General features: G+C 28.8%; 10 protein-coding genes across 10 annotated transcripts; 5 read left to right on the forward strand and 5 right to left on the reverse strand.

Moving 5' to 3' along the window:
- Positions 1–33: 33 nt before the first annotated feature.
- On the reverse strand, positions 34–594 carry GO595_010349 (DNA replication complex GINS protein psf1; the record flags this gene model as incomplete). The annotated part of the gene is made up of 1 exon (XM_067913018.1): positions 34–594. One exon carries the CDS (start codon positions 592–594, stop codon positions 34–36), a length of 561 nt encoding a protein of 186 aa, XP_067769087.1.
- Positions 595–661: 67 nt separating this feature from the next.
- Positions 662–1318, forward strand: GO595_010350 (uncharacterized protein; the record flags this gene model as incomplete). The annotated part of the gene is made up of 1 exon (XM_067913019.1): positions 662–1318. One exon carries the CDS (start codon positions 662–664, stop codon positions 1316–1318), a length of 657 nt encoding a protein of 218 aa, XP_067769088.1.
- Positions 1319–1881: 563 nt separating this feature from the next.
- On the forward strand, positions 1882–4317 carry GO595_010351 (uncharacterized protein; the record flags this gene model as incomplete). The annotated part of the gene is made up of 1 exon (XM_067913020.1): positions 1882–4317. The coding sequence occupies one exon, from the start codon at positions 1882–1884 to the stop codon at positions 4315–4317; it is 2436 nt and encodes an 811-aa protein (XP_067769089.1).
- A 5518-nt stretch (positions 4318–9835) lies between these two features.
- GO595_010352 (Bromodomain containing protein) lies at positions 9836–10447 on the forward strand (the record flags this gene model as incomplete). Its single annotated transcript, XM_067913021.1, has 1 exon — positions 9836–10447. One exon carries the CDS (start codon positions 9836–9838, stop codon positions 10445–10447), a length of 612 nt encoding a protein of 203 aa, XP_067769090.1.
- Positions 10448–11300: 853 nt separating this feature from the next.
- On the reverse strand, positions 11301–11948 carry GO595_010353 (Bromodomain containing protein; the record flags this gene model as incomplete). The annotated part of the gene is made up of 1 exon (XM_067913022.1): positions 11301–11948. One exon carries the CDS (start codon positions 11946–11948, stop codon positions 11301–11303), a length of 648 nt encoding a protein of 215 aa, XP_067769091.1.
- Positions 11949–19379: 7431 nt separating this feature from the next.
- GO595_010354 (uncharacterized protein) lies at positions 19380–21419 on the forward strand (the record flags this gene model as incomplete). Its single annotated transcript, XM_067913023.1, has 1 exon — positions 19380–21419. One exon carries the CDS (start codon positions 19380–19382, stop codon positions 21417–21419), a length of 2040 nt encoding a protein of 679 aa, XP_067769092.1.
- Positions 21420–21658: 239 nt separating this feature from the next.
- Positions 21659–22123, forward strand: GO595_010355 (60S ribosomal protein L6; the record flags this gene model as incomplete). The annotated part of the gene is made up of 1 exon (XM_067913025.1): positions 21659–22123. One exon carries the CDS (start codon positions 21659–21661, stop codon positions 22121–22123), a length of 465 nt encoding a protein of 154 aa, XP_067769093.1.
- A 36-nt stretch (positions 22124–22159) lies between these two features.
- Positions 22160–22774, reverse strand: GO595_010356 (charged multivesicular body protein 6-A; the record flags this gene model as incomplete). The annotated part of the gene is made up of 1 exon (XM_067913026.1): positions 22160–22774. The coding sequence occupies one exon, from the start codon at positions 22772–22774 to the stop codon at positions 22160–22162; it is 615 nt and encodes a 204-aa protein (XP_067769094.1).
- A 387-nt stretch (positions 22775–23161) lies between these two features.
- Positions 23162–23620, reverse strand: GO595_010357 (Bromodomain containing protein; the record flags this gene model as incomplete). The annotated part of the gene is made up of 1 exon (XM_067913027.1): positions 23162–23620. One exon carries the CDS (start codon positions 23618–23620, stop codon positions 23162–23164), a length of 459 nt encoding a protein of 152 aa, XP_067769095.1.
- A 1206-nt stretch (positions 23621–24826) lies between these two features.
- Positions 24827–25420, reverse strand: GO595_010358 (ankyrin repeat protein; the record flags this gene model as incomplete). Its single annotated transcript, XM_067913028.1, has 1 exon — positions 24827–25420. The coding sequence occupies one exon, from the start codon at positions 25418–25420 to the stop codon at positions 24827–24829; it is 594 nt and encodes a 197-aa protein (XP_067769096.1).
- Between the last annotated feature and the right edge of the window lie 1449 nt (positions 25421–26869).

The raw sequence follows: 26869 nt of genomic DNA on the forward strand, positions 1-26869 counted from the left end.
AAAATATGCTTAGTTATAACGTAGTATAATTATTTATTTTAAATATTCAATAATTTCAACAAACCCATTTCGTTCAAGTTCTTGGGCAACATTTGTCCTTAATGTTAAAACATCATTCTTATTTAAAGAGAGGAAACTATCACCAACAAATATGGATCCTGCTTCCCTTAAAACTTTAACTTCTGCATTTAGTCCAAGCGGTGGTTTGAATGGGGCAAAGGCTTCAAACTTAGTTTCCCTTTTGAAAGCTGCCAATTTTTGTTGATATGAATTAACAAATTCAACTTCTGATGGAGAAAGAGCTTTTCTTGATTCTTGATCAAGCGGTGCTCTTGATTTATTCATTACTTCAAGAATTCTCTGTAATCTTGCACGATGATAAAGATCAATTCCTTCTTGTAACCGTGCTGCATGCTGTTTTAAAATGATTGCCCTTACCTGTAATGATTCATCTGTTTGTGCTACTTCTTGAAGAATACTTGAAATAATTTCTCTTGTTTTATGAACTGAATTCGAATCATACGGAGGAATAATACCTGTTGAGTCCTGGAGTGACCTGAGAGAAGAACAAATATCTGCTGACCAAATCGACATGGGAACTCCTTCTTATTTTACCGCCAATTTTTCTGAAACAACTTAATATTAAACGTACAACATTGAAATGATCCCACGCCAAAAAAAAGTTCCACAAGTTAGTCGAATTGCAGGTGCAATTGATGGAAGTCCTTTGGGTGTTCTCGATAATCCGGCTTTACCTCAAGATGGTGGAGTAAATCATGTAATTTTTTATCCATTTGAAAGTGGCATTGGAACAACAACTATTGTTCAACGCCTTTGTGGCTCAAATCCAACAGATCCAAATCCGTCATCCGGAATTAATGGTTATAGAGCAGTTTGGAGCCTTGAACTTGATTCTGTAGGATCAATATTATATGAAAATATTTTTTTATGGGATGTTTGTTATGAAACAATTTTATCAAGTCAAGAACAAGCAGAGTCATTACTTAACACAGCAAAATTAATTGTAATGGTGATCCCATCTGAAAACCGTTCAATTATACAGCGTGTTATCGGTTGGTATCAAGAACACATACAAGAATCACAAAGAGCTGTTGCTGTTATTACGAGATGTGATCGAGTTGAATCAGCACAAATTCGCCCTTCAGATGTAGAAAACCTCTCACGTGCTTTAAACATTAGTGTTGTCCAAGTTTCAGGAGCTAATATTGATTCTTCCAAATTAAAAGAAAACAGAAAAGAATCAATCCATCCCTCTATCAGAAAACTAGCTCTAGCTATCAAAGACAATCTTCAATGAATGTTTAAACTATGAATTGTTTAAAAGAATAGAAACATATGAGATTTTAAAAAAAAAACTTTCGACCAGAATTTTTGCGGCCTGACAAAATTGAATGGATGATTTTTGAATACTTTACGAATATTCATTCAATTTGGAGTTTTCAATTCAATCGTTCTACTTGATATTTCACACGAATAATTGTTTCGAAAGATCTGTACGTTTATTTGATTCAAAAAGTTCTTACGAACAAATTTAACCTCAAACAAAAAAATCTTGTTATATATATATGGAATCACATTAATAGCTATAAATATCATATCACTGACCTATGTTCTAATGTTTTTAAATATATATTTATATTTTTTTTTTATTTTATAAATCTTGATAAAAATAATGTTTCATGTTTTCTAAAATGAACTGAATATTATAAGATAATTAATAATTCATACTCGTGTATATAATTTTCGACTCAAAAAATTAATTTTTCATCCCAAAAAAATTATTCGTATTTCTGACTTTATGACACTCAGAATGACGCTAATTGGTGTAATATTTTCACATTTAATTTTACCTGAGAAGGAATGTTCCTTTTTTTGGTGATTGCAGTTGCCCCAATATCAAAAGTAGGCGACGGCATGTCAGACCTTCGTGACTCCGTTATTATTGATGCACTCAGATTTTTATTAACAGAATTTATTGGAATGACTGGTCCATTAAACATAAATTCTCTTATGAACAGATTTACAAATTCAACAGGTAGCTTTGATTTAATCCCAGTTTTAGAATATTTCGGACTCAAAACCCCACTTACAATATCAACAAATCTCACAAATGGAACACTTGATGTCATTTTCAATAGCATCGGTCTTTCTGGAATGAATACATTTAATGAATTTTCTTTATTTGTTCCAACATCTAGTTATATATTAGATAATCATATTGCACTTGATTCACTTGGTGTTACTCTTAATATATCACTCAACATTACCTCTACTGATGGTGTTGTTCATACCAATGGAATTCCTGTTCTCAAAACATTTGATTTTGATCTCCTCACAAATGATGATTCAATAGATTTTGAACTTCAAATTGCATCTCCCAAAGGACAAGGCAATAATTATACTAATCCAATGTGTCTTAACATGGCCTGTCTTTCCAAAATGATTTATCCAAATCAAACCGGAATATATGATTTAACTATTGGAACCGAACTCTTAAACACTACTCTTAATCTTGATCCTCCACTTGATACAAACAAGCCACTTGAAGCCGAAGTTCTTCAACTTCTATCGAATGTTCGCTCATATTTATCATATAGTGTTCATGGGTTACTTAATCCACTTTTAAACTTTGCGATGAAGAACATTGGCAACGATGCCATTAACAAAGCACTTTCCAATGCATTAATGAATGCAGACGATTGTGAATCCCTTCCAGAATATCCATATGATCAATTTGATTTAACGTCAACACTTGCAGCAGTGTGTACATTCATTGGCGTAACTATTATAATTTTAATTATAGTTGTAATCATGCAAAAGAGGAATTCATGTTCATTCTTTAGAACAGATTCGAAAGCAAGTTTATTAATGACTCCCAAACTTCCATTGTTTGTTCGTATCTTAATGCCATTTTTAATCTTTATGAATGTTAGTTTATTCATTTCATCTAACACAGGTATTGGTGCATCTGTCTTCATTAAGTTAAACATTGGCGATAAGATTGTTAGTTTCCCATCAATGTTCGATTTCGGATTAATTAATTCCATTAAAGAAATGTGGGTTGGAAATGCCATTTTCTTATCCATTTTAATTGCAGTAATGTCATGCATTTGGCCATATACCAAATTAATATTAATGACATTGATCTGGATATTACCAACGAATATATTATCTGAAAGAAGACGTAAATCATTTTTACATATGTTAGATGTATTAGGTAAATGGTCATTAGTTGACTCATATGTTATGATCTTAATGTTAGTTGCATTTCATTTTGCTATTGATATACCCAACATTAGTACAACAGTCGGCGAACAATTTGTAGCAAATCTTTGGGTTTATCCTGCGTATGGATTTGTTACATTATTACTTGCTACAGTATTCTCATTAGCACTTTCACATATCATTATCGGTATAGTTCGACATGTCGATGATGAAAAAGATCCACATGAAGAAGAGAAACCTAAATCATTATTCCAAATGTGTGATAATAAGTTCCAAGCAATTATTGTACCTATTGTAATGTTAGTTGCTTTAGTATTAGTTATAGTCGGAGTATGTTTGAAGTCATTTTCATTTGATTTCGTTGGATTGTTAGGTTGGGCAATGAATTTATTAGGAAAGCCAAATTATAACGAATATTCTGTTATTGATTTAGCACTTGATGTCCCTTCTGCAGCAGAATACCCGAACACATTTAATGTCCGTTTCACTCAAGCATTATATTTCCTCGTAAGTATCTTAGTACCTATGATACATATTGTCTGTTCGATACTTTTATGGTTTATACCCATGAAATATAAATTGATGAAATTGTTGTTTGAAATCGTCGAAACGATTTACGCTTGGAGTTGTTTGGATGTGTTCGTCATTAGTATCATCGCTGCTGTTTTGGAAATTTCTCAATTCGCTGGTTTTATGGTCGGAGATAAATGCGAAATGATCGATCCAATTGTCGAAATGTTCTTTAGTGATGAAGATATAATTCATGGGCATGAAAAATGCTTTAGCGTGATCACAAGATTATTGTCCGGCTCTTATTTGTTACTTGTGGCAGCAGTGTTTCATGACGCAGCTACAATCGCTTATAATAGAATTATTAGAAAGAAATTGGAAAGCACAATTGACTCAGGCGAAAAGGAATTACTTTCGGCGAATGAAGATGACGAAGATAAATCTGATATAGAGGAAACAAGTCAAAAGTCTGCGGGCGAAATTAGTATTAGTGAAGAAAGTTCAAGTCATGATAAAAGCAGCAGCAGTAGCAGTAGCAAAGAAAGTGAAAGTAGTAGCTGAAGATGATAATAATAATAACTATTTGATTTATAAATCTATCCTTAGATTGATTTTATTTATGTAATTTCATTTTGTCAAAAATGAGAAAAGATTGACGTACTTTGTCCCCCGTTCTTTGCATTTAAATTAAATATTATACATAACATTTGGTGTTATGAATTTCTGAGTATAAAAATATTTTTCTGTATATTGTTATCTTTATGATATAATAAATGAACTATAAACTGAGTTAGAGTAGTGTAAACAAAATTAATTTCACATTTTCTCTAAATGTGAATTAATAAAATATATTTGTGTAAATGTAAAGATTATAAGAGAGAGTGTAAACCATATATAAAACAAAAAATACCCCAAGAAAAAAATTTAATATGATATTGAAAATAAATATAATCATGAACATATCATTAAAATATTGTTTTTATTACCATGTGCATGAAAAAATATTTAAAAAAAACAAATATTTGCGGAAATTGCATAATTTATTAAATTTCCCTCATTTCCGAACCAATGATAAATTAACCTCGACATATATACAAATAGATTTTATAAATTTTGAAATGATTTTATTAATTTATATTTAAAAAAAAAATTATTTTAAATGATACAACTTTTTTGCCTATGTTTGTTTGCATATTTTCTATCAAAATATCTATCGTCATTGAATTTTCACATTACGAAAATAAAAATATTTTTTTTTTCTGTAATTGTTTTCGACAAATTCTTACATTTTCGAACTGTATTTATTTTTTTCAGAAAATTAAAAGAATTAATTTCTAATTTTTTTTTTCGTTAACACCTGCTGAGTTATAGTCTAATTTAAGGGATTCTGGAGGTTTTTTAAACAAAAAGTTCGTTGTATAGCACCCTTATTCAAGTATTCAATGGAGACGAACCAAGAAGCAAGTGAAAAAAGCCCTAAAGAAGAAATCAAATATCTTCAGGATCTTAGTAATTTGGTTTTTGATTTAGATCAAGGAAATCTTCAAACTATTGTTGATTCAACGATGAATTTATTTGATAATAATTTTCCAATTTCTTTTAACATAGTTCTTATCAAAAATATATTTTCGTCATATCTTTCACAACGTAAAGACGTCAATGTATATTTACAATATCTACAATCCCTAGAGAAAAAAGAAGAAGAAATTCTCAAAGTAAATCCACAAATATTTGAATTATTCAAAAAAGAACTTCTTATGTCAATTTCCATAGAGTCAAATTATTTTATGTACAAACTAATTGAAAACAATTTAGTTAGTTCGGAAAATAGCTTTTCAACTAGTGATCGATATTTTGTACATTTATTTACAGAAGCACAAGTTAAACAAATTAAAAAAATGGGGGAAGAAACCAATTTTTCAAGATCATATCATCAACAAAACAATCATATCTCCCCTTTATTACTCTTTTATGCTAAAAACAAAGAGGATAATTTTGAACAACATAAGAAGAATATTATCGAAGGGAATACATCAAAATTATCAATTATCATACGTAATGATGATGTTGAACAACTCCAAGAGATATCATCTAACAAAGAATTTGATTTTAATCAGGTAATCTCTTCAAATATTTATGAGAAATTTTCGAAATGTTCTAAAGGTAATGTCACATTAATAAATTATTCAGCATTTTATGGATCAATTAAATGTTTTAAATATTTATTATTAAATAATGCAGACTTAAATCATACAGGTAAATATGCTGTAGCAGGTGGAAACATAGAAATAATTCATTTATGTGAACAAAATGGTGCAAAATTTAATTGTTCATATAAAGCAGCAATTAAATTTCATCGAAATAATATTTTTTATTATCTTTATGAAAATAATTTATTTAAATATGAACCATCAAATTTAAGATTTCGAAGAAGAAAATATTTTTGTTTTCATTCTCTACCAAATGATAAGTTTATTAATCCAACTGCAGATCAACAAAATGAAACCGAAGAAGAAAATAAAAATAAATTATTAACTTCAATTGCTACCAAATCTATTCAATATAATAATTTCGAAATATTTTCATTCATTGAAAAAGAAGGACTTGAAATTAATGATGAAATTATAGAAGAAGCTTTTATGAGTGGTAACATATTTTTTGTGAAATATCTTTTTGATGAGAAAAAAATTTCAAGTGAAGCATTTGCTTATTCAGTTTCTTCACATAACATTGAACTTGTTAAATATGTTTTAGATCATAATGAAATAAATGTTAATATTTGCGACGTATAGTTTTGTATTTTTAAAGTTTATTGATAATATTCAAAAATGTTTTTTGAAATTTATATTATACTCCATTATTTTTTGCCTGTTATTCAAATGATTATGATATAGTAAAATTACTTCTCGACCAAAAAGGAATTAATGTTAATCATAAATCTATTTATTTGTTTTATTTGATATTTGTTTTAATTATTTCATTTTTTAAATTAGCATTTTATAATTCTATAAATTATTTCAAAATGGACTTATGATTACATCTTTGAATGGTCATACAGAAATAGTTAAATTACTTCTTGAACAAGAAGGAATTGAAATTAATGCTAAAGATATTTATTTGTTTTATTTAAATTTTATTTTAATAATTTTCTATTTCAAAATAAAATTTGGAAATTATTTAAAATATTTTATACAGCACTTATTTTTGCATCTTTAAATGGTCATACAGAAATAGTTAAATTACTTCTTGAACAAAGAGGAATTGAAATTAATGCTAAAGATAATATTTATTTCAATAATTTTATATTTCAAAATAATATTTGGAAATTATTTAAATTATTTCAAACAGCACTTATAATTGCATCTGAAAAAGGTCACACAGAAATAGTGAAATTACTACTTGAACAAGAAGGAATTAATATTTCCCAGCAAAATAATAGAGGTAAGTGTGCATTAACATTATCATTAGAAAATAATTATATAGAAATAGTTAAACTACTTCTAAAATATAAGGATATAGATATAAATATAGAAAGTGTTATAGATTTTTATTTATTGTTTATTTCTCTAATTTTCTATTTTATTCTAAAATTTGGAATTAATAAAATATTTTTTCAACGCCATTATTATACGCATGTTCGAATAGTAATGTTGAAGTTGTAAAACTTCTTATTAATTATAAAGGAATTGATATTAATAAATGTAACATATATTTAAAATATAATTTTTTAGAAATTATTTTAATTTTTCGAAACTCCATTAATGTATGCAACAATGAAAGGTAATTTAGAAATTGTTAAATTGCTTCTTGAACAAAAAGATATTAATATTAATGCAAAAACTATTTAATGATTAATTATAAAATTTATTATAATTATTTGATATATATAGGGTATATTTAGGATTTTATTAAATTATTTGATACAGCTTTAACTATTGCAGTACGAAATAATTATATTGAAATAGTTAAATTACTTCTAGAAAGAAAAGATATTAAAATTAATGTTGTAGATATTAATTATATTAATTTAATATTCAGATAAAATTTTTCTAATTTCAATATAATATTTGAAATATATTTAAATTATTTGGTACACCATTAATGTATGCAACACTTGAAGGTTTAATAGAAATTGCAAAATTACTTATAGAACAAAAAAATATCGATTTTAATGTTAGGAACATAATTTATTATAATTTTTTTTCGTATCAAAGTAACATTTGGAATTTATTTAATATATTTGAGACTGTACTTCATAAAATTGTATGTAATTTTAATGGAAGACCTTATGAAATGCAAGATTGTAATGATATTCAATTTATATTTTTGATGTTTATTTATTTTATTTCTTCGTTATACTACTAAAATCGATCAAGAAAAATTCTACCAAAAATATAACAATTCAAGTTTAGAGATTCAAAATTATATTTATTTCATACATTTAAAGTTTATTAAATTTTTTTGGAAATATTTTTTTATTTAATGACGAACAAAATGAGATCAATCTAATTCATAAAAATCAATTTGAAATTTTTAAGTTAATTCTTGATAAAAAAGGAGTTAATGTAAATATAACATCTGTTTATTTCTTTTACTTTATAATTATTTCAAAATATTTTAATCTTAAAATAAAATTTGGAATTAAATTAAAATATTTTACACCCCATTAATGACCGCTTGCACCCACGGAAGAACAGATATTGTTAAATTGTTACTTGAACAGAAAGAAATTGATGTTAACTTCTGTGGCGTTTATTATGTATATTTTATATTTATTTATATAAAATGGTAATTAAAAATATCATTTGGAATATAATTAAATGTTTTGGTAATGCTTTTATGATAGCTTGTTTTAACAATCATTTGGAAACTGCTAAGTTATTACTTGAATTGCATAAAGAAATTGATATCAACCAAAAAAATAATGGTTGTTATAATTAATTGAAATTTTTTTGCATAATTCGGAATTTTGTTATAATATTTATGAATTCTTTAATGGGTGCCGCTCAAAATGGTCATTATGATGTCGTGGAATTTCTTGTTCAACAGAAAGGAATCAAATTAAATGAAGTAAATAATTGGGGAAGAACAGCAATTGAACTTGCATCTGAATTTTCAAAAAAAGATGTAAAGGAATTGCTTAAGAAACAAAAAGATATTATCTTTGATGACAAAATGCCTGAAACTGAAACAAAGCAAACTTTCGGCAGATATATACCTGGTACAATTTATCGAGTAAATGCAAATCCAATTCAACCCAATAAATTCGGAATAAGTTAAAAATTATTTGAATTAATTATTACTTAATTTTATATTTATTTTCAACTTCATGCATACATATATATAATTGTAAAGTTACAATTATTTTCTATTCATTTCTGATCATAATTATATTCGATTTATTCTTACTTTTTTTATGTAATTCATAAATGAAAAAAAAAAATACTTAACATATGTAATTTATAAAAAAAAAGTTTGATTGTAAGAAAGAATTATATAAATATTTTTTCAAAAATTACATAGAAAATAATATATATTAAATATACATTCTAATTGATCTAATTTATGAACATTTTTTTTTACAAAGTTGAATAATACATTAGAGACCTAATTTAGTCATGTGAGAAAAATGCTGTTTTACAAATAACCCAAAAAATTCAACATTCATTGATTTTCTTCAAGTGTGATGAAAATCTAAATTTATTATGATTAATTTATATAAATTATTTTATGAATACAGCTATATAATAATTAATGTTTCTCAGAATATTTTTGTTTTGAATAATTTTATGGTTTCTATGAATGTATCGATACATACACTGAAATAGTTGAACGTTAAATTTGACGTAGTTTGTTTTGTTTTGAATGGAAAATGATCGTTTAACGATCCAACGAGTTTTTGAATATTTTCTGTTTTGACACAATCCATTTTGTTATGTCAATTTCTGAACCAAAGAAAAAACAATGTTTGGCGGTAATTAACAAATTACTTTCATACTCATGTTCTCGAATGTTTTCTCAACCAGTCGATCCTGTACGGGATCAGTGTCCAACATATTTTAAAACAATTCACAAACCAATGGATCTTGGAACCGTTAAGCATAAACTAGAGGAAAATGAATACAGCTCTGTTGCTCAATGGAAATCAGATGTTGACCTTATTTGGGAAAACACTTATACATTCAACGGAAAACAAAGTTTAATTTCATGTCTTGCCCGTTTTCTCCAAAATGAAGCTAAAGAACTAACTGAGTTCATAAGCGATAATGACAAAACAGATTGGGCAAATAAATTAACAGACCTCAAACAAAAATTTAATTCATTAATGAACGATTCTCCAAAAGGATATCAAATTCCAAAACCAAAGCCTAAAGCAGAAGAACCTGCGCCAAAGCCTGAGGTAAAAAAGACAACAACAAAATCAAAGAAACAAGCAAAAGCTTCTCCTTCAACGCCATCAAAGCGTTACCAACCACCCCCACCACAGAATCTTTCATCTGAAGAAATTCAGATTTTAACATCGAAAGTTAATGAGTTATCAGACGACAAACATATTGCCCAAGTATTTGAGCTTATCAAAAGAAACCAACCAGACCTAATTACAGGTGATGATGTAGAGATAGAAATAGATAAAATGTTACCAAAAACTCTTGTAGCGCTACAGAGACTTGTAAATTCCTTTGAATACTAACTCCGATAAATATTTGTAAACTATTGATTTGAATTTTTCTAAGGTTTAAACGGCCGCGATTTTACATTTTTTATGAACAATTGTAAAATTTAAATGTATAATGCATCTAAAATCGAAATTTTTATACATTTTTACTGTATGAACTACTTATTGATCAAGAAGGCCTTAATGTTAATCAAAAAAATATATTTTATTAATTCTATGTATTTTGTAATAGATGGCAAGAGCACTAGAAATTCATTTCTCAATATTGGTATATATGTATACCTTGAATTTTGTCTATATCAAAGTGAAAGACTGCATCAACTAATTATTCTTTCATTATAATTCTTTATTTTTTTATCATCCATTTTAATGGTTTAACGAATCTGAGAAGATATCTTCATATGATTCATTACCTTAGGTGTATGAGAAACATTTGACTTCTGAGACATCACCAGTGTTCATGCTTTGCGCTTTCTGTGGTGGACCTGTGTTGAGCTATTTCACTATCAACTCCTTGGATCAGTTTAAAATGAACATAAACTCTAATGCATACAAGCTTTCTTCATAATATGCATTGAGAATGACCCGACTTATCTCTTGGCTGTATACTTTATTAAATATTTTTAATAATATAATTTATCATTCTAATCACAAAATAAATTAATTTAAGAAAAAACTTCAAATCATCCCAACTATTTTTTGAAAAAGATAAAACAAAAATCCTAAAAAATATTATGCTATCAATTTTATGTATATATATTCCATACATTCTATTTGATAGTGATGTTTATTTTAACATTACACTTATATGCTCCCAGAAATAAACCATACAAAAATTCAATACAAACGATCATTTTCATATGAAAAGTCATTTCTTGAAGCTATCAACGAGCTTCCTCAAAGCAGTTAATGTGTTTTTGCTTAATTTGCTGACGTCTATCTCTATTTCGCCGTTACTTAGACGTAACCGTGGTTCCTTTTCTTTAATCAGATCAACAACTTTGTTAATATGTTCGGCATTTTCGAGATTATTGACATCACTAATCAGTCTGGTAACCTCTTCTTCATCCGGGACATCTGGCTTGGGAGTTTTTTTGGATTTTGATGGTGATGGAGATGGAGGACGTTCTCTGGTTTGGATCTCAGATTGCCTCCTTGTAACCTTCCGTTGTTGAATGATATCTTTAGGAGCATTTTTATACATTTGGTTTAATTCTGTTTTTAATTGATCAAGTTTAATAAGCCAATCCATTTTGGGATTGGATGTTATGGTTTCTGTAAGTTCATTGAATATTTGCTGAAGTTGTTTTGCAAGAGTAGATATTAAAGATTGTCGAGTATTAAATTTATAAGAATTTTCGAAAATAAGATGAACATCTTCTTTCCATTGCTCAACTGACTTGTATTGATCGCTTTCGAGTTTGCTCCGAACTGTACCAAAATCCATTGGGTGTTCAATGATTTTGAAATATGAGAGACAATTATCTCTTTCTGGATCGACTGGAGATGCAAACATCGCTGATATGTGATAGCTTAAAAGTTTATCCAATACATCTCGACAACGATTTTTTTGGTATTCATCAAGCACAGACATACAAAGTAGTAATATTTTCTTCTTCTGAAGTCTCTATTTAAATTATATTGGAGCAAAATGGCATATTAAGAAAATCCTCTGAAGCGGTTTATCCCGTTTAATTTTTTTTAAACGAACTTGATCTCCCAGACTGAACCAATCAGTCATGTATGTAAATTTTATCAAATCGATGTCCTGAATCTTTTTAAACACCATCAGAACGAGCTCATTTTAAAAGAAAATATTTTAAATTTATGAAATTGCATTAAAGTTGAAAATAATTTTTGATAGTAAAAATTAAAAAATATTTAAGAGCATAGGATAATCGAAGTGAGTAGACTCAAAATTAATTATAAATTTAGATATGTCAATCAGACTCACAAAACATAATGAATAACAACCAAAATTGTTTCAAAAATTATTTAATAACTATATGATTAAAAGAAAAATAACAAGGTCTCGTAGCTCAGTCGGTAGAGCGTTGTGCTGATAACGCAAAGGTCTAGGGTTCAAGTCCCTGCGGGACCATGTTTTTTCATTTTTTGAATCGAGCTTATTTTTACCCCAGGTTGCAGATTTAGAAAGATTACCTGGAGTAGATCACAATGATACTAGTCTCGCGTCTCAACTCAAAACTTTCATTTTACAAATTGCATATCGGCCGGAAGACACCCACCCAGAACAGCTCAGAAACTACGCACGACACCACCTTACAACACAAAACAAGATAGATATTAAATTTTTACAAAATATTGAAGAAAATTTAAGCATCACAAAATATGATCTCGGTGAATATGATGTCCTTCCCATTTCACTGTTGATCTTTCCGTTTGAACTATGGGATAACATATTAATGAAACCAATTACGAAACCGGTCTCCCTGGACTTCTTTCAAGCTCTTTTTCCTGACTCTTCGACACCCAACATCCAAACAGACCTAGTTAATTTTGAGTGTCATTTTAAGAATTTAGTTGACCACCAACTACAAGATCTCTCAAATTTATTAACTTTACTTTTTATCGACTATTACATTTTAACTCTAGGAAAAAGTGCGTATCTGCAGGAATTTGTTAAAAATGCGGTCATCCAACTATACGAATTCTCTAACTTATTACTTACGAAACCCTACAAATTCACCTTCAATCTTAATAATGAAAGACACTTTGTTCCAGTAGAGTTACGTAATAAATATTTATTAACATCTCCAAACATTAATCTACTATTCAGAAGAATGGGTCTCATGTTTGCATTCTATGTCATTAGCATATCGAATTCAGGTATTTCACCCCGAATCTTTGAAGACAATTTTAGTGATTTATTAATGCGAAACAACTTTGATCTAAATTACTTAAGAAACCCAGAAACAGAGAATTCGGTAGTTCCTACGCAAAATAGTATCCAAAATCCAGTCATAAACAATAATCTCGAATTTAATTTTTTCATTAATCAAACTTTCGATCAAAATTTATTAAATAGTATTCATTACGCTCTAGCAACAATGGAAAACTATCATCAGGTAACTTTTGACCAATTCCTAAAATTACAACAAGAACAAGATATCAAAATATTTAACCTACAGAATAAACTAGAGGTACAAAACGAAATCATGAATAGTATAATCTATCAAATTAAAAACATAGAAAATACCAAGATCAAAGAAAATAAAAATACTACTGATCTAATTAAGAATTTCGTCTCCAGTCAAAATATATTTAATAAAGATTTAATTCAAAATTTAATTAAAATTAAATTAGATCCAAATGATGATTATAAAATATTACTACAGAATCAAAATCAAGTAATTAATACTTATAGCCAAAACATCATAGACAATATCAATAAAAATTATAACCTTATAATTTCAGTTTTTAAAGAAGCTCAAGATTTAAATTCAACTAATTTGATCAAAATATTTGAAAATAATAACACTTTAATTGATAAATGGAGTGAAAATATTAATTCGTTAATTACTTCTAAAAATTCAGAATTAATAGCACAATCAAACCTGTATAAAGAGCATTTAGATAAAATTATGACTTATAACCAAGAACTAATGGAAATCAATCGAAATTTCATTTTGGAACAAAAAGAAAATCGAGAGATGGCAGACTTGGCTATAGTCAATGTTCTAACTCATCAAACTGAGAATCTTAATCAACAAAATGATTTATTTAATAAATTTATGGAAAATGTACAATATATTTTAACCAACTTATTGAAGGTAACTACAAATTCCATTATGAATATTTAAAATCAAAATAACAATACACAAAATCGTCATAACAATAACATTCAGCAAAATGAACAACCCCAAAATACAATAAATATTATAATTAATAATGATCATAACAACATTAATAATCATAATAATCAACAAGATAATCAACAGAATTTAGTTTTCAATAATGATCCTCAACAGATTATATATATAGAAGATAAGATTGCTAATATTAATAATAGAACAGAATTAGATAAACTAATTGAAGAACTAAAAGAAACGAATGAGGAAGAGATATTATATAGATCTAACTATACTTCTTTACTTATTCAACTTATTGTCAAAAAACAATTTCCATCAATTGGAATGTTTGCATGTACACACCCAAATTGTTTATCACTTAAACATGCTAACAGCAGGAAGAAACACCTATTAGAGAAACATAATGAAAATGATCTAGATAGTGAAATATGTTTATTGATTGAAGCAATACATAATAAAAAGATTATTTGGAAAACTAAAGATACAAACTTCAGACCTTTCTTTTGTTTATTATGTGATTATATTTCAGATAAAAGAGATCCATTTAGAAACCATCTAGCAAAATATCACCATGATGCATCATTGTTAATTAAAGAATTCGGAGTAATTTGGGCTCAATTAATCTATATTTGTAGAAAAAATCTTAACATTAAAGATTTATCCTATTTTACTAACACACAAAATATTGTTATTTGTAAAGAATTAGATTGTATCACTAGAGATAAACATGCACTATCAATACATATCTCTCGAACTCATCAAGAAGCTAGAACTCAAGGAGCAGAATCTTACATTCTGGAAACACAATTAAAATCAGATTTACTGAATAAAATCGACTCAGATAACTCTTCAAACGATGATGAAGACTTAGTAGAAGTTAATTGGAATGAGATGTTCTCAGATAACTCTGATAATGGAAATTCGATAAATAGAAATACTAACCCTGAAATAACTACACAGGAAGATTCGAACGAAATTCCCCAACAAAATACTCAACAAGATCTTCAAGAACACAATGAAAATGAAGTAATTAACTACTCTTTAAACACTGAACTTAAAAAATTAGAAAAATGGTACAACAAATATAGCATTCTTATTGATCAAGGTATACTAACTTTGCCGAAAGTTACATATTCCCAAAAAAAGAAATTATCCAGAGACTTAAATGAATTATTCGAGAATAAGATTTATCCAATCATAAGGAGATATTTGCCTTATGATAAAGATCAATTTCATTATTTTGAAGGAGCCCTATTAAAATGTGAACATGATCTTTTTAAATTCCTAAAAAAAAAATTTAAAGTTAAACAAATTGATAAGAATAAAATTAATCAAAGGCTCTATGAGAGAATTAATAAAAGAGAATCAGAAGAAAAAGCTCTCAAGAATTCATCCGATCTAACATTATAACTTCTAGAATTTAAACAACTCAAAAATATAGATATCAAATTAAGAGATGACACATGGAACAATAATATGACAAAAATTAAAGAACAATTATTAACAATTTATCAAAACTCAAATGATGAAATTATACAAAACACATTTGGCACTAGATCCGCTGCTAGTCTTAATAATTTGGAAAACCAACAAGATGATTGGTTTGATAACTTAATTAACTGGCTAGATTCTTATATTACTAGAATTAATCAAAATAAAAATGACAGAAGAAAGAAACAAATTATTAAGATACAAGAACTTTATAATGATGACCCTATAAAATGTTTAGAAAGAAACATATTCCCCAATCTCTCTCCTTGCTATAATATTTCACAAAAAGATACAGAAAGATATTTTAATGATACTTGGTCTAAAATTTCAGATTTCCAGGAAAGTGAAAAATCTATCTGGAACCCTCTGAAACTGATAAATGAAGAGGATTTAGACTTATAAATGTAATGAACAGAAAACATTTAAAATCAATTATTAAAACAAGAAAGTTAAGCTCAGCTCACGGTTTAGATGGATTATCTAATGCAGTATTTTCTGCATGCCCAAAATGGGCTTCAAAATATTTTAAAGTCATCCTAAAAGCTATTAAAAATACTAAATGTTTTCCAACTCATTGGAAAACTTCCAAAGTAGTTCTAATTTACAAGCATGATGATCCTAAAAACTGTAGTAATTGGAGGCCAATTACAATTACTACAACCAGTTATAGGATCATCATGATGCGATTTGCTTTTGCTTTACAACAACTTAATTCGAAATTAAATATCATCTCTAACTATCAAAAAGGTTTCATTAATGGTTATAATGGGTGCTTACAACATACAGCTACAGTTCAAGAACTTATCAACTACGTTAGCAAAACAAAAGAAGATATTTATATAACATCTATTGATCTATCAAATGCTTTTGGTGAAATCCCACATAAATTAATATTCAATAATTTAAAACATCTAGGTTTCGATGAAACTTTTATTAAAATTCTTAAAAATTGTTATACTGATTCCTCGAATATTATCCAAACAATGGAATTTAAATCAAAGAAAATCATCCTTAGAAAAGGTGTTAAACAAGGATGTCCAATTTCTCCTCTATTATTTGATATAGCAATAGACCCTCTATTGAGAATGGTCAATTCGAGACATAAATATGAAGGAGTCAATGGTATAGTTATTCAAGCTTACGCAGATGATATTCTGTTGATTAGTAAATCGGAGAATGGTATGAAGAATATTTTAGAAACGGTAGACAATTTTTGTATTTATGCAAAACTTAAAATTAATGTTAAAAAATGTGGTTTATATTCATATTTATTAGATAATAATAGAAGAGTATCTTCTAACTCCAGTTTTAAATCAAATAACCAAGAGATCCCTAAAATTAAATTATTAACGTTAAAAGAATATTTAGGTGCACCAATAGCCAGATCTCATGTAACAAAAATGCTTCACTCAGATACTTTAATCAAAGACATTAAAAACAAAATAAAATTAATTGGCATGTCCCAATTAAGACTAAATCAAAAGATTGATGCTATTAAAAGATTTATCATTCCAGCCCTAGATTATGAACTAACTTGTAGTAACTGTAGGATAAATAAGTTAGAACTTATTAACAAAGAAATTAGAAAGACTTTAAATCTACATCTTCAAGCTATAGCTACACCAATTCCAATATTTCATACTAATTGGAAAAATGGTGGTTTAGGTATTCAAGATTTAACAGAAAGAGCAAGAGCTTTGAATATTAAAAATTTCTTTGAGCTAAATTATTGGTCTAATCAAAACATTATAAACTTCTTTAAAGAAACAACTAAATGTGAAAGAGAATTTAGGAAAATCAATGAAGATGATGAAAATTCTGTATTCTTTAACTGGAACTTAAATAATATGAAACAAGGAACCCAATCACTTTGTATAAAAGCTATTAAGGCAATTAAAAAATTAAAAATTGAAATCAAAGAAGAAGAAGATGAAAATACATTCAGGTTAAGAGATTTGATATTAGAAGAAAATTATAATAATATTGCTAATCCTAAATCTCTATTAGAATCATTAAACAAAATGTTCAATAATAGGTGGACAAAAAACTTAATTTCGATGCCACTTAAAGGACATACATTTAACACTTTAATTAAATCCCCGTGTAGCTCATTCTTCTTAAACCCTTTAATGACAAAGGCTAATGATAACATTATAAAATTTGCAATAAATGCTAGATGCAATAATTTACCTACTGGTGAAATTCTAGCTCATGGTAAGGAAACGCCAAAATGTACAATATGTAACAATGGTAATGATAATCTAAAACATCGGTTAAATGGTTGCCTACCAAGGAAATCTTATTACAAAATTAGACATAATTACATTGTCGAAGAAATCATTAATTCAATTGATAAAAGTACTAATCAAAATTTATTATTTCACAGATCCACTACGATTAAATTATCAAATATGCGTCCTCTAGAACCCGAAAATAGTAGATTGATGCCGGATATTTGGTTCGTAGATAATATTAAAAATCAATTAACGATAATCGAAGTAAGTGTTCCGTATGGTGACTTAAAGAATTTAAATGATGAAACAATATCTTCTTTAGATTACTGTATAAATACCAAAACTCAAAAATACCAAAGTTTATGCGATGATCTTAGAGATAAAACTCAACTAAACATTAAGTTTTACCCAATTATTATTAGTTCTCTCGGCGCTATACCTAAGAAAACGTTTAATAATATTAAAGCCCTATTAAACAGTGATTCAAAGCAAACAAAGAAATGTGCAAGATCATTATCATATAATGCTATCAGAGGATCAGCCTTAATATATTGGAATATGTTAAATCATAAACATGAAGAAAACAACCTAATTATTGAAAGTAATGAAAATCTAAACATAAACCCTGAATTAATCCAACAAAATCCCGCAGTTTAATGTGAAGATGTACTGAAAAGTACATTTTCAAGAAAACCGTTTGACACTTGCTTTTTCACAGGTTTATCTCAAGCAATGCCGCGAATATTGCTTGGATTCGTCTTTTTAGGAAGGACAAAACAATTTAAGCACTAGTGGTAGTTGCTTATCGCAAGCTCTAAGAACATGAGACTTAGCCCATTGTAAGTCTTGATGAGTAAACAATCCCTGCGGGACCATTTTTTTAATTTTTTTGAATCCATTAATAAACTCCAGAATAAATTTGGAGATCTCTAAATTAAATTTTTGATTTCTGCATAAATTTTAAGGGCATTGTTAAAGTCTTTATCTTGGCCTGAAATTTTGATAAAAATTGTTCTCTAAATTTAATTGTATTTATATTTTTTTGAGCCAATTTAATAATCTCAAGATCATAACCATGAAAAATGTGCCTAAGTTTAATGTAATTACATTAAAAAAGAAAATTTTCTTTATATTTGTTTGTGTTTAATGGAAATATTTTGTTTCTTTTGAAGGATCTTACCATATAATCTTCATTTTTGGAAAATTTATTTTTTTTTTACCACAAAACATAGAAATAATTAATCTTATAAAAAATATCCACTATTTTTATTATTCTTTGCATTTATCATTCTGTGATCCCAAAAGGCATTGAAACTTTTTTTGAAAACTTTACACAGAATTTAGTGAAGCGTTTTACCTCCTTCTACCTGAAACACAGTTCACATAACAATGAATAAAACACTCATCAAGGTGAACAACGACAAGCTCAATATGATGAAAAGTAAATGCTGGTGCAACCTTGAAATTCCAATAATCGCAATTCCAGTTGATTACCAATTAAAGCATGATGATCCATTTACATCAGGATGCATCATGCTTACAAAAGGTGCTTTTTATATTTTTAAGACAAAAGTTTTTGGGAAACTAGAATATATATCAAAATTTAGTTATCTTAGTATTAAAACTCTTATTGTAAAATCAGACTTATTATCAGTGGAACTTAACGAAGTAGCATCCTTCAAAACTTCTGATGCAGTAAAAGTTGCAAAAACAATATTAAAAATATTAGATAAGGCAACTTTTGGAATTAGAGACATTCACATCTGCAAAATCAAAGCTCATGTTCCTTTCCCTGCTTCTAAAGTATCTAAGAGGCCAAAATCAGCATTGAAATATCGAGCTTTATTATTAGCACATTTTTACAACATCAAAGGTGAACAACTATACTCGATAGATTACCTTGACAAATGGGAAAACGACAAGAAGCCTTATATTACTATTGGACCATCTTTACATCCTGGAAACTTTGCAGCAGCAATTGGTCACGCTATTGCATGGGAACCTTTAATTAATTCTATTATTTTAAAATCTTTTGCACCCACCAAATTTTCCAAGTTTCTTCATGCCCTTCTTGAAAACTCAATAAAGATCACAAGCATCTCGTTCAATGATTATAATGATCAATGCACTCTAAAATTTGATCTTGAAGTTAAAAAGACCACAATAAGGGATTGGTATTTTATCAAATGTACTGATAGAATTCTCCTTAACTTTGCAGAAAACACAAAAAAGTTGCCTGCTGGCATATCGTCCATAAACTTCAGAAAATGCATATTAAAAAGTGGCAGCTTCAATAGCTTTGTCACTTTCTTGACAGAGAGCACCCCGGCTTGTCAAATCACACAAATTGAAATGAAGGAGACCGTTATCCCCGATATTGAAATTTTTGACATTTCGAGATTACTTTGCAGTGCAAAAAATCTCGAATGCCTTTCGTTTGATGGGATGAGTATTGATGCATCAATCATTGTAGACATCGTTTGCAATTTACAAATACAGATTAAGATTTTAAAACTTAAAAATATGAAATTTAGTAATGCAATATCCGCAAAAAAAACATTTCATGATTCAATTGTATTTATTGACATTTCGAAGTCTTCATTTTCTAATGAAGCTTTCTCTTCATTCTTTAAGTTGGTCACATCTAGTGGGTTAAAAGTTCCAATAACTCTGAGAGCAAATAATTTATCAATAAGTAATGACGCTTATGAATCATTAACAGGAATTGATCACAACACGTGTAAGTGTAGCTTGCTTGAGCTCGAGTGGAATGGCAATTCATTCCCAAAAGGGAGTTCAAAATTATTTTTTGATTTATTATTCACACAAAAGAAACTGAGATTTTTGAGTTTAGTATCTATCAATACCGAATGTGAAGATGAGTTCCTTCAAAGTGTAGTTTGGTTTGGGAAATCACTTCCTTTGATTGGACTCGATATTAATGGAAGTTTTAACCCAAATTTTTTTGTTAATTTCATCAACGAGGCTTCGAATTTTACAGGCTTAAGGCGCTTAGGCTTAAAGAACTCTCGATCAGGGGACAAAGGCTTGGAAGAGCTCAGTGAGCTGGCAAAAAAACTTCCCGATTTGAATGAAATAACCGCCGACGGTTTTGAGCCATCGTCGCCTCAGCCTTTTTTAAGCTTTTGGACTACAATAAGCAATCATCCTGGAATAAGATCATGTGACTTGCCTGGTCGTGATTTAAAAAAGCTTGGATTGGATTTGAATGCATTGGATCAAAATTCCTTTAAAGCAATGTCATTAATTCAAGGCAAGCCAAGGCCTACAACAACTTTACAAAGAGTGGGGTACCTGTTGAATCAGGTAAGAGATGGCAGAGAACCAGAAATATCAGGAGATATTTTTTCTCTTGCGGCATCAATGGATTGGATTTTACCAAATGGAAAGCAGACTATAGACGAGTGATTATCCAACCCATTACTCTAACCGATAGTGTTTAAAAAAGAAAAAAAGTAATTCAATTTTTCTATCATCTTTAATATCTTTTATTGAGTCAAAATCTTTTGAATCTAATTTTTAATGAAATTACTTAAACTATTACAATTTGTTAATAACTTCGTAACCAGATGAATAATTATTTGTGTTTTGAGATTTTTGTCGCACGTTATAAAAGTGACAGGAGTTATGGTCTTTCCTTTTGCAAAATGGCTGAACTCCTCTTCATTGCACCAATACAAAAGAAAGATCCAAGGAAGCCAACATGGCACGGAATTCCACGTGTTGCCTTAACACGTCCAGCTGTTGCAGCAGAAATTGACCCAATCAAACCAGAAGAAATCCCTGTTCCAGAAAGGAAAACACGTTCTTCCATCCAAATTGGTACTATTGTTATTATTCTTGATGGTGAATTCAAAGGAAAACGTGGTGTTGTTATTGCTGATAACGGAAACGGTATTGTTAAAATTAATGGACCAGCTATAAAGCCAGTTGAAGTTGATCAAGACTTCTTGATTGCCACATCAACCAAGCTCGAAATTGGCAATGTTGATGAAGCTGGTTCAGCTGCTGCCATCGATGCTGCTGCACAAAAGATTCCAGAGATGACCGAGTACCTCAAATCTACCTTCACACTTAAGCCAGGAGATCGTCCACACCTTATGAAGTTCTAAAGAAAACTTAAATTAAATTTTTTAATATCAAATTTGCTAAGCCATCATAGCAACTCTCTGTGGTTGTTCCGATTCTTCCTCTTCGGGTTCTTCTTGTTCTTGCTCTGTTTGTTCTTGTTCTGTTTGTTCTTCGCCACCCATCATTTCTCTGTACATTTTCTCATATTCTGCTTCGCATTCATCTTCATCAACTTTAGACATGTTCTGTGTTAAAAGTCCAGTGATTTCATTGAGGCGTTCTGTTTGTTCTTCATTCTCATCCATAATAGCTTCAACTTCTTCTATTGGCATAAGATCATTCATTTGCTTAAGAATTGCATTAGTTTCTTTGATGTTATTCATAACGTCCATTTGAATTTGCTTCGTTTCAACATTATTGATTTGATTTTCAACATTTGCGAGCATCTTTTCTGCATTCATTATTAAGGTTTCGCGTTGCTTCCTTTGTCTAAGAACAAGCTTAGCACGTTCAATCGACTTCTTTGCTATAAGTTCCTTAGCTTTTTGAAGTTCAAGTTCAGAGGTTCTTTCTTGTTGATTTTGATATTTTTTAAGTCTATCACGAGCTACTTTTAGGTCCAACACACATTGATCTATCTTGGCTTGGTCAACTGCTTCTTTGTTTGCAACTCTGGCTGATCCACATCCCATTCTTAGGAGAAAGCGATTTTTTCTGGGTATTTTCATAGCTTTACATGTTATAAAAGTGCTTTTCATAACTTTTTGACCAATTAGCTGAACGTTTTACGTGGGCTCTTTCTCAATCAGATGAGTGCAGGTAAATTATCTTCATTCTAATTTCTCAATTATTTTTCGAAAACGGAAATTACTGAAATTTAATATTTTAGAATAATTTTCTCATTTTATGAAAATAACATGTTATTAAACTTAAATTCTACCTATTTTGATACTTGAAAATAAAATATTTCACAATATGTAATTACATACATGAATTTATTGTGCACAGTTTTTGAAGAGAACGAACAATGTTGAATCATTCTATAGATTAAAAATTAATTTAGTGTTAATTTAAACATTTTATTGTTTAAGAGCGAGCTCTTTTTTCCGAGGGAGAATGCTTTCTTCTGGTGGTGGTTCACTTAAGAAAGCTTTGAGCTTTTGATTAATCTTGGCAACCCGTAACGACCATAATTCTGGTTCTGTCTTTGGAATTACTTTAAGCATTTTATCGCATTTATTTTTTAATTTATCAGCAGCCTGATGAATGAGTGTTTTCTTATCATTATATAATTTTGCGTTATCCCAAACTAATCGAATATCCTTACTCCATGCTGTTGAATTTGCATAAACGTTATTGTCCAAATTTGCTTTTATTGTACCGAGGTCCATTGGATGTTGAATCTTTTGGAAATAATTCGGTGCGTCATCTACTTGTGGATTGACTGGGCGAAGGAATGCAATTGCTAGTGGATGTTTAAAGAGCTTCTCTGTAACTTCTTTGCAAAATTCAAGTTCAACTCTTGTGAAACTATCCATTCGCTAATGAAAAACGATTTTGCAAAGGTATATTCAAACACGCTTAGTGAAATTGTGCGTTGGCGCCTATCGTATTATTTGAACTATAGTTGCTATGGCAACATTCCAAGGATTCACCTTTCATATGCCGACATCCACAATTACAGCGTCAAAGGAAGATATGCCTGAACTTGACATGGACCTTGATGAAATTGTGAAAGCACGAATGAAAACTAATAAACCAAAAAATGAAAAACACAACCTAAATGAACGCAGAAATAGAAAAGAGCCTCAACAAAAAAAATTCAAGACTTCCAACAACAAGAAAACAGACAGAAATGTGTTCAATAAAAGGAGATATTATCCTATCGAAGTTCCAGAAGCCGCACTTCGCGAAATTCTTCTCCACGCTGGCATAAAAACAGAAAATTACAATATCAAGTTAATCGCAGAAAGAAAATAATAAACAAGGAATATATTCACTTTATTAATGCACGATACACGTTTTTTCTACAAAACAATGAGTATAAATGATTAAGGCTGTTGGAGCAGTTGTTATTGTTAACAGTATAAGTGGATTTAAAATATAATTTTTTGAATGTATACGTTCCTTAAACAATCATGGCAATAAAAATTAAAGCGTGCAGCTATTTTTCTTCACTAAGCATATAAAGAAATAGTCTTTTATTTTTTTTTAAATGAAAAATTTGAAATAGAGTTTTGAATGCTTTCTTTTTTCTTTTGATTTTCTGTATATTTTTCCTTTAGCCTTTGTTTTCTTTGATATTGAAATATTTCCAGCATTTTCTTGCATTTGTTTAATTCATTTTCAACATTTTCTTGGGTTTTTTGAAGCATTCTTTCTTCCATTTTTAACACTTTTATAAGTTCCTTTTCTTCTTGTAGTAATTTAAGCTCTTCATCAGATATAAAATTTGGATTATCTAAAACTTTTTTTGTGCTTTTTGTTTTATTTTCCAAATAATTATTAAAGTGTAGAAAGTTAAGTCTTCTTTGGTGTGCATTTTGCATTTCCCAAAAATCATTCTGATATGAATCAAACATTTTTCGTTGGATATTTTGTACGTTAAAATTTTCTTGAAGCAAAAAAAAGTAAAAAGCAATTCAAATTGTATATTTTAAGAACTTTTATACAAAATATGATCTAATAAATTAATTGATAATGATTTCTGTTGATATATTAAATTTTTTTAAAATCATATTTATTCACATCTCTGGACTAAACCATGTGCGACCATACTGTGCTGCAATCAAAGAAGCTGTTGCTTTATCTGCGTTCATATGGTAAGGATCAGCTTTATTTTCTAATAATAATTTTGCAACGTTTTGGTGGTTACCAATAATTGCATGAAAAAGGGGCGTTGCTCCTTCACAATCGCATGCATTGACTTTTGCCTTACAAGTGATTAATTGCTTGGCTGCTGCATAATGACCTCGAGCAGAAGCAATATGTAATGGTGTTTTTCCATCAATTGTCCTACATTCTACATTAGCAAAGTTTGAAGCTAATACTTGAATTGCTTCAACGCTTCCGGTATAAGCAGCAAAATGAAGAGCTGTATATCCGTTAAAATTACGTTGTTCAACATTAGCACCTTGAGAAATGAGATATTCAATGCAGCTTACAGCATTGGAAAAAGAAGCAATTTGAAGAAGTGTTTGAGGGTCAATTCCATCTTCATAAATTCGTGCATTTGGATCGATAGATGAACTTTTGGAAACTATTTTTTGAAGATTTTCAAGGTCATTAAAGCGGGCCATATCCCATGCTGCTTTGATTTGTTTTCTTTGCTCTTCCATTGGAAGCTGTCAGTATTTAACTTTTTGTTAGGTTTATAACACAAAAAATTTTTTCTGTGGGCTAATTAGATGATCGTTTTTTCTTGAATATTTGAGAAATTAATAAAAATTCTTTTCAGAAATTTGTTTTAAAATACGTTAACACCCAGTCAAAAATGAGCAAACCAAAGATTTTACCCATCGATTTCTTCGAAAAAACAAAACTTTCTTGTTTTGATTTCGTGAATTATCAAATGGACAAAATACCAGTAAAAGAAGATTTGATTCCGCAAATTTCAAAAGCAAAATTTTGTCAATGCCAATTAAAATCTCTTCCTATAGGTTTATCATCTTATAAAAATATCAACTCATTAGATTTATCCAACAATGTTTTCGAGGATATTGACAAAGAAAACATATCGAACTATCCAAACCTTCAAACTTTAGATCTTAGTTTTAACAAGATTGAACGTATTGGATGTCAGCTCCCGAATATACTAACCACATTAGATTTATCATTTAACATTGGAATTGATATAGAATCAATTTGGAATTTAAAATGTCCAAGATTAGAAATACTCAAGCTTGCTAATTGCAAAATCGAAAAGATACCAGAAAGAGAACCGTCTTGGAAAAGTACAATCCGAATCATTTCATTAGAATGCAATTTTATTCAATCCATTCCAAAATCATTTTCATGTTTCCAAAAGCTAGAAGAAGTTTCATTATTTGGAAACGATCTTACAGAGATTGATTTTCCACAACTTTCTCATCCACTACGTATTTTAAATTTAGGAATGAACAATGCTGAATCTATTTGTAATTTAACTCCATCACAAACTCTTATGTTAAATTCTTGTTTATTTAAAGATTTCCCTCTTAGTGTTATTGAATTTGAAAGTTTTAGGTATATATCTCTTATTAATAATAACATTTCTGAAATTGATTTTGTAATTCCTTCTAATCTTTCAATTCTTGATCTTTCTAAGAATAAAATTACAAAGTTATCACATAAGTTCATTTCTTCTTGTCAAAATCTAACAATAATAAATTTATCTCATAATCAAATCCAAAGTATTGAAAATTGTTTTCCTGATAATCTTCACTTTACCCAAATAATATTATCCAATAATAAGCTTGAATCTTTGCCACCAAGTATGTTGAAATCTAAAACACTTGAAAAACTAATATTAAATAATAACAAACTTAAGTCAATACCCGAGTTTAATTCACATTTGATCCGTGAACTTAACTTATCATTTAATGAGCTTGATGAACTTCCTGATTGTTTTGCAAACTGCTCGTTTTTGGTGACCGTTAACCTATCGTCGAATAATTTGAAAGATTTACCTCACTCTCTATCATCTGCAAGACGAATTCAAGATTTATATTTAAACAACAACAAATTTGAAAAAGTACCCAAAGTTGTTATGTCTTTTCCATCCATCCGTACATTATGTCTCTCAGGGA

This window comes from Histomonas meleagridis (assembly GCF_020186115.1).
Source record: "Histomonas meleagridis strain 2922-C6/04-10x chromosome Unknown scaffold_61, whole genome shotgun sequence".
In the NCBI taxonomy this organism is placed as follows: Eukaryota; Parabasalia; order Tritrichomonadida; family Dientamoebidae; genus Histomonas; species Histomonas meleagridis.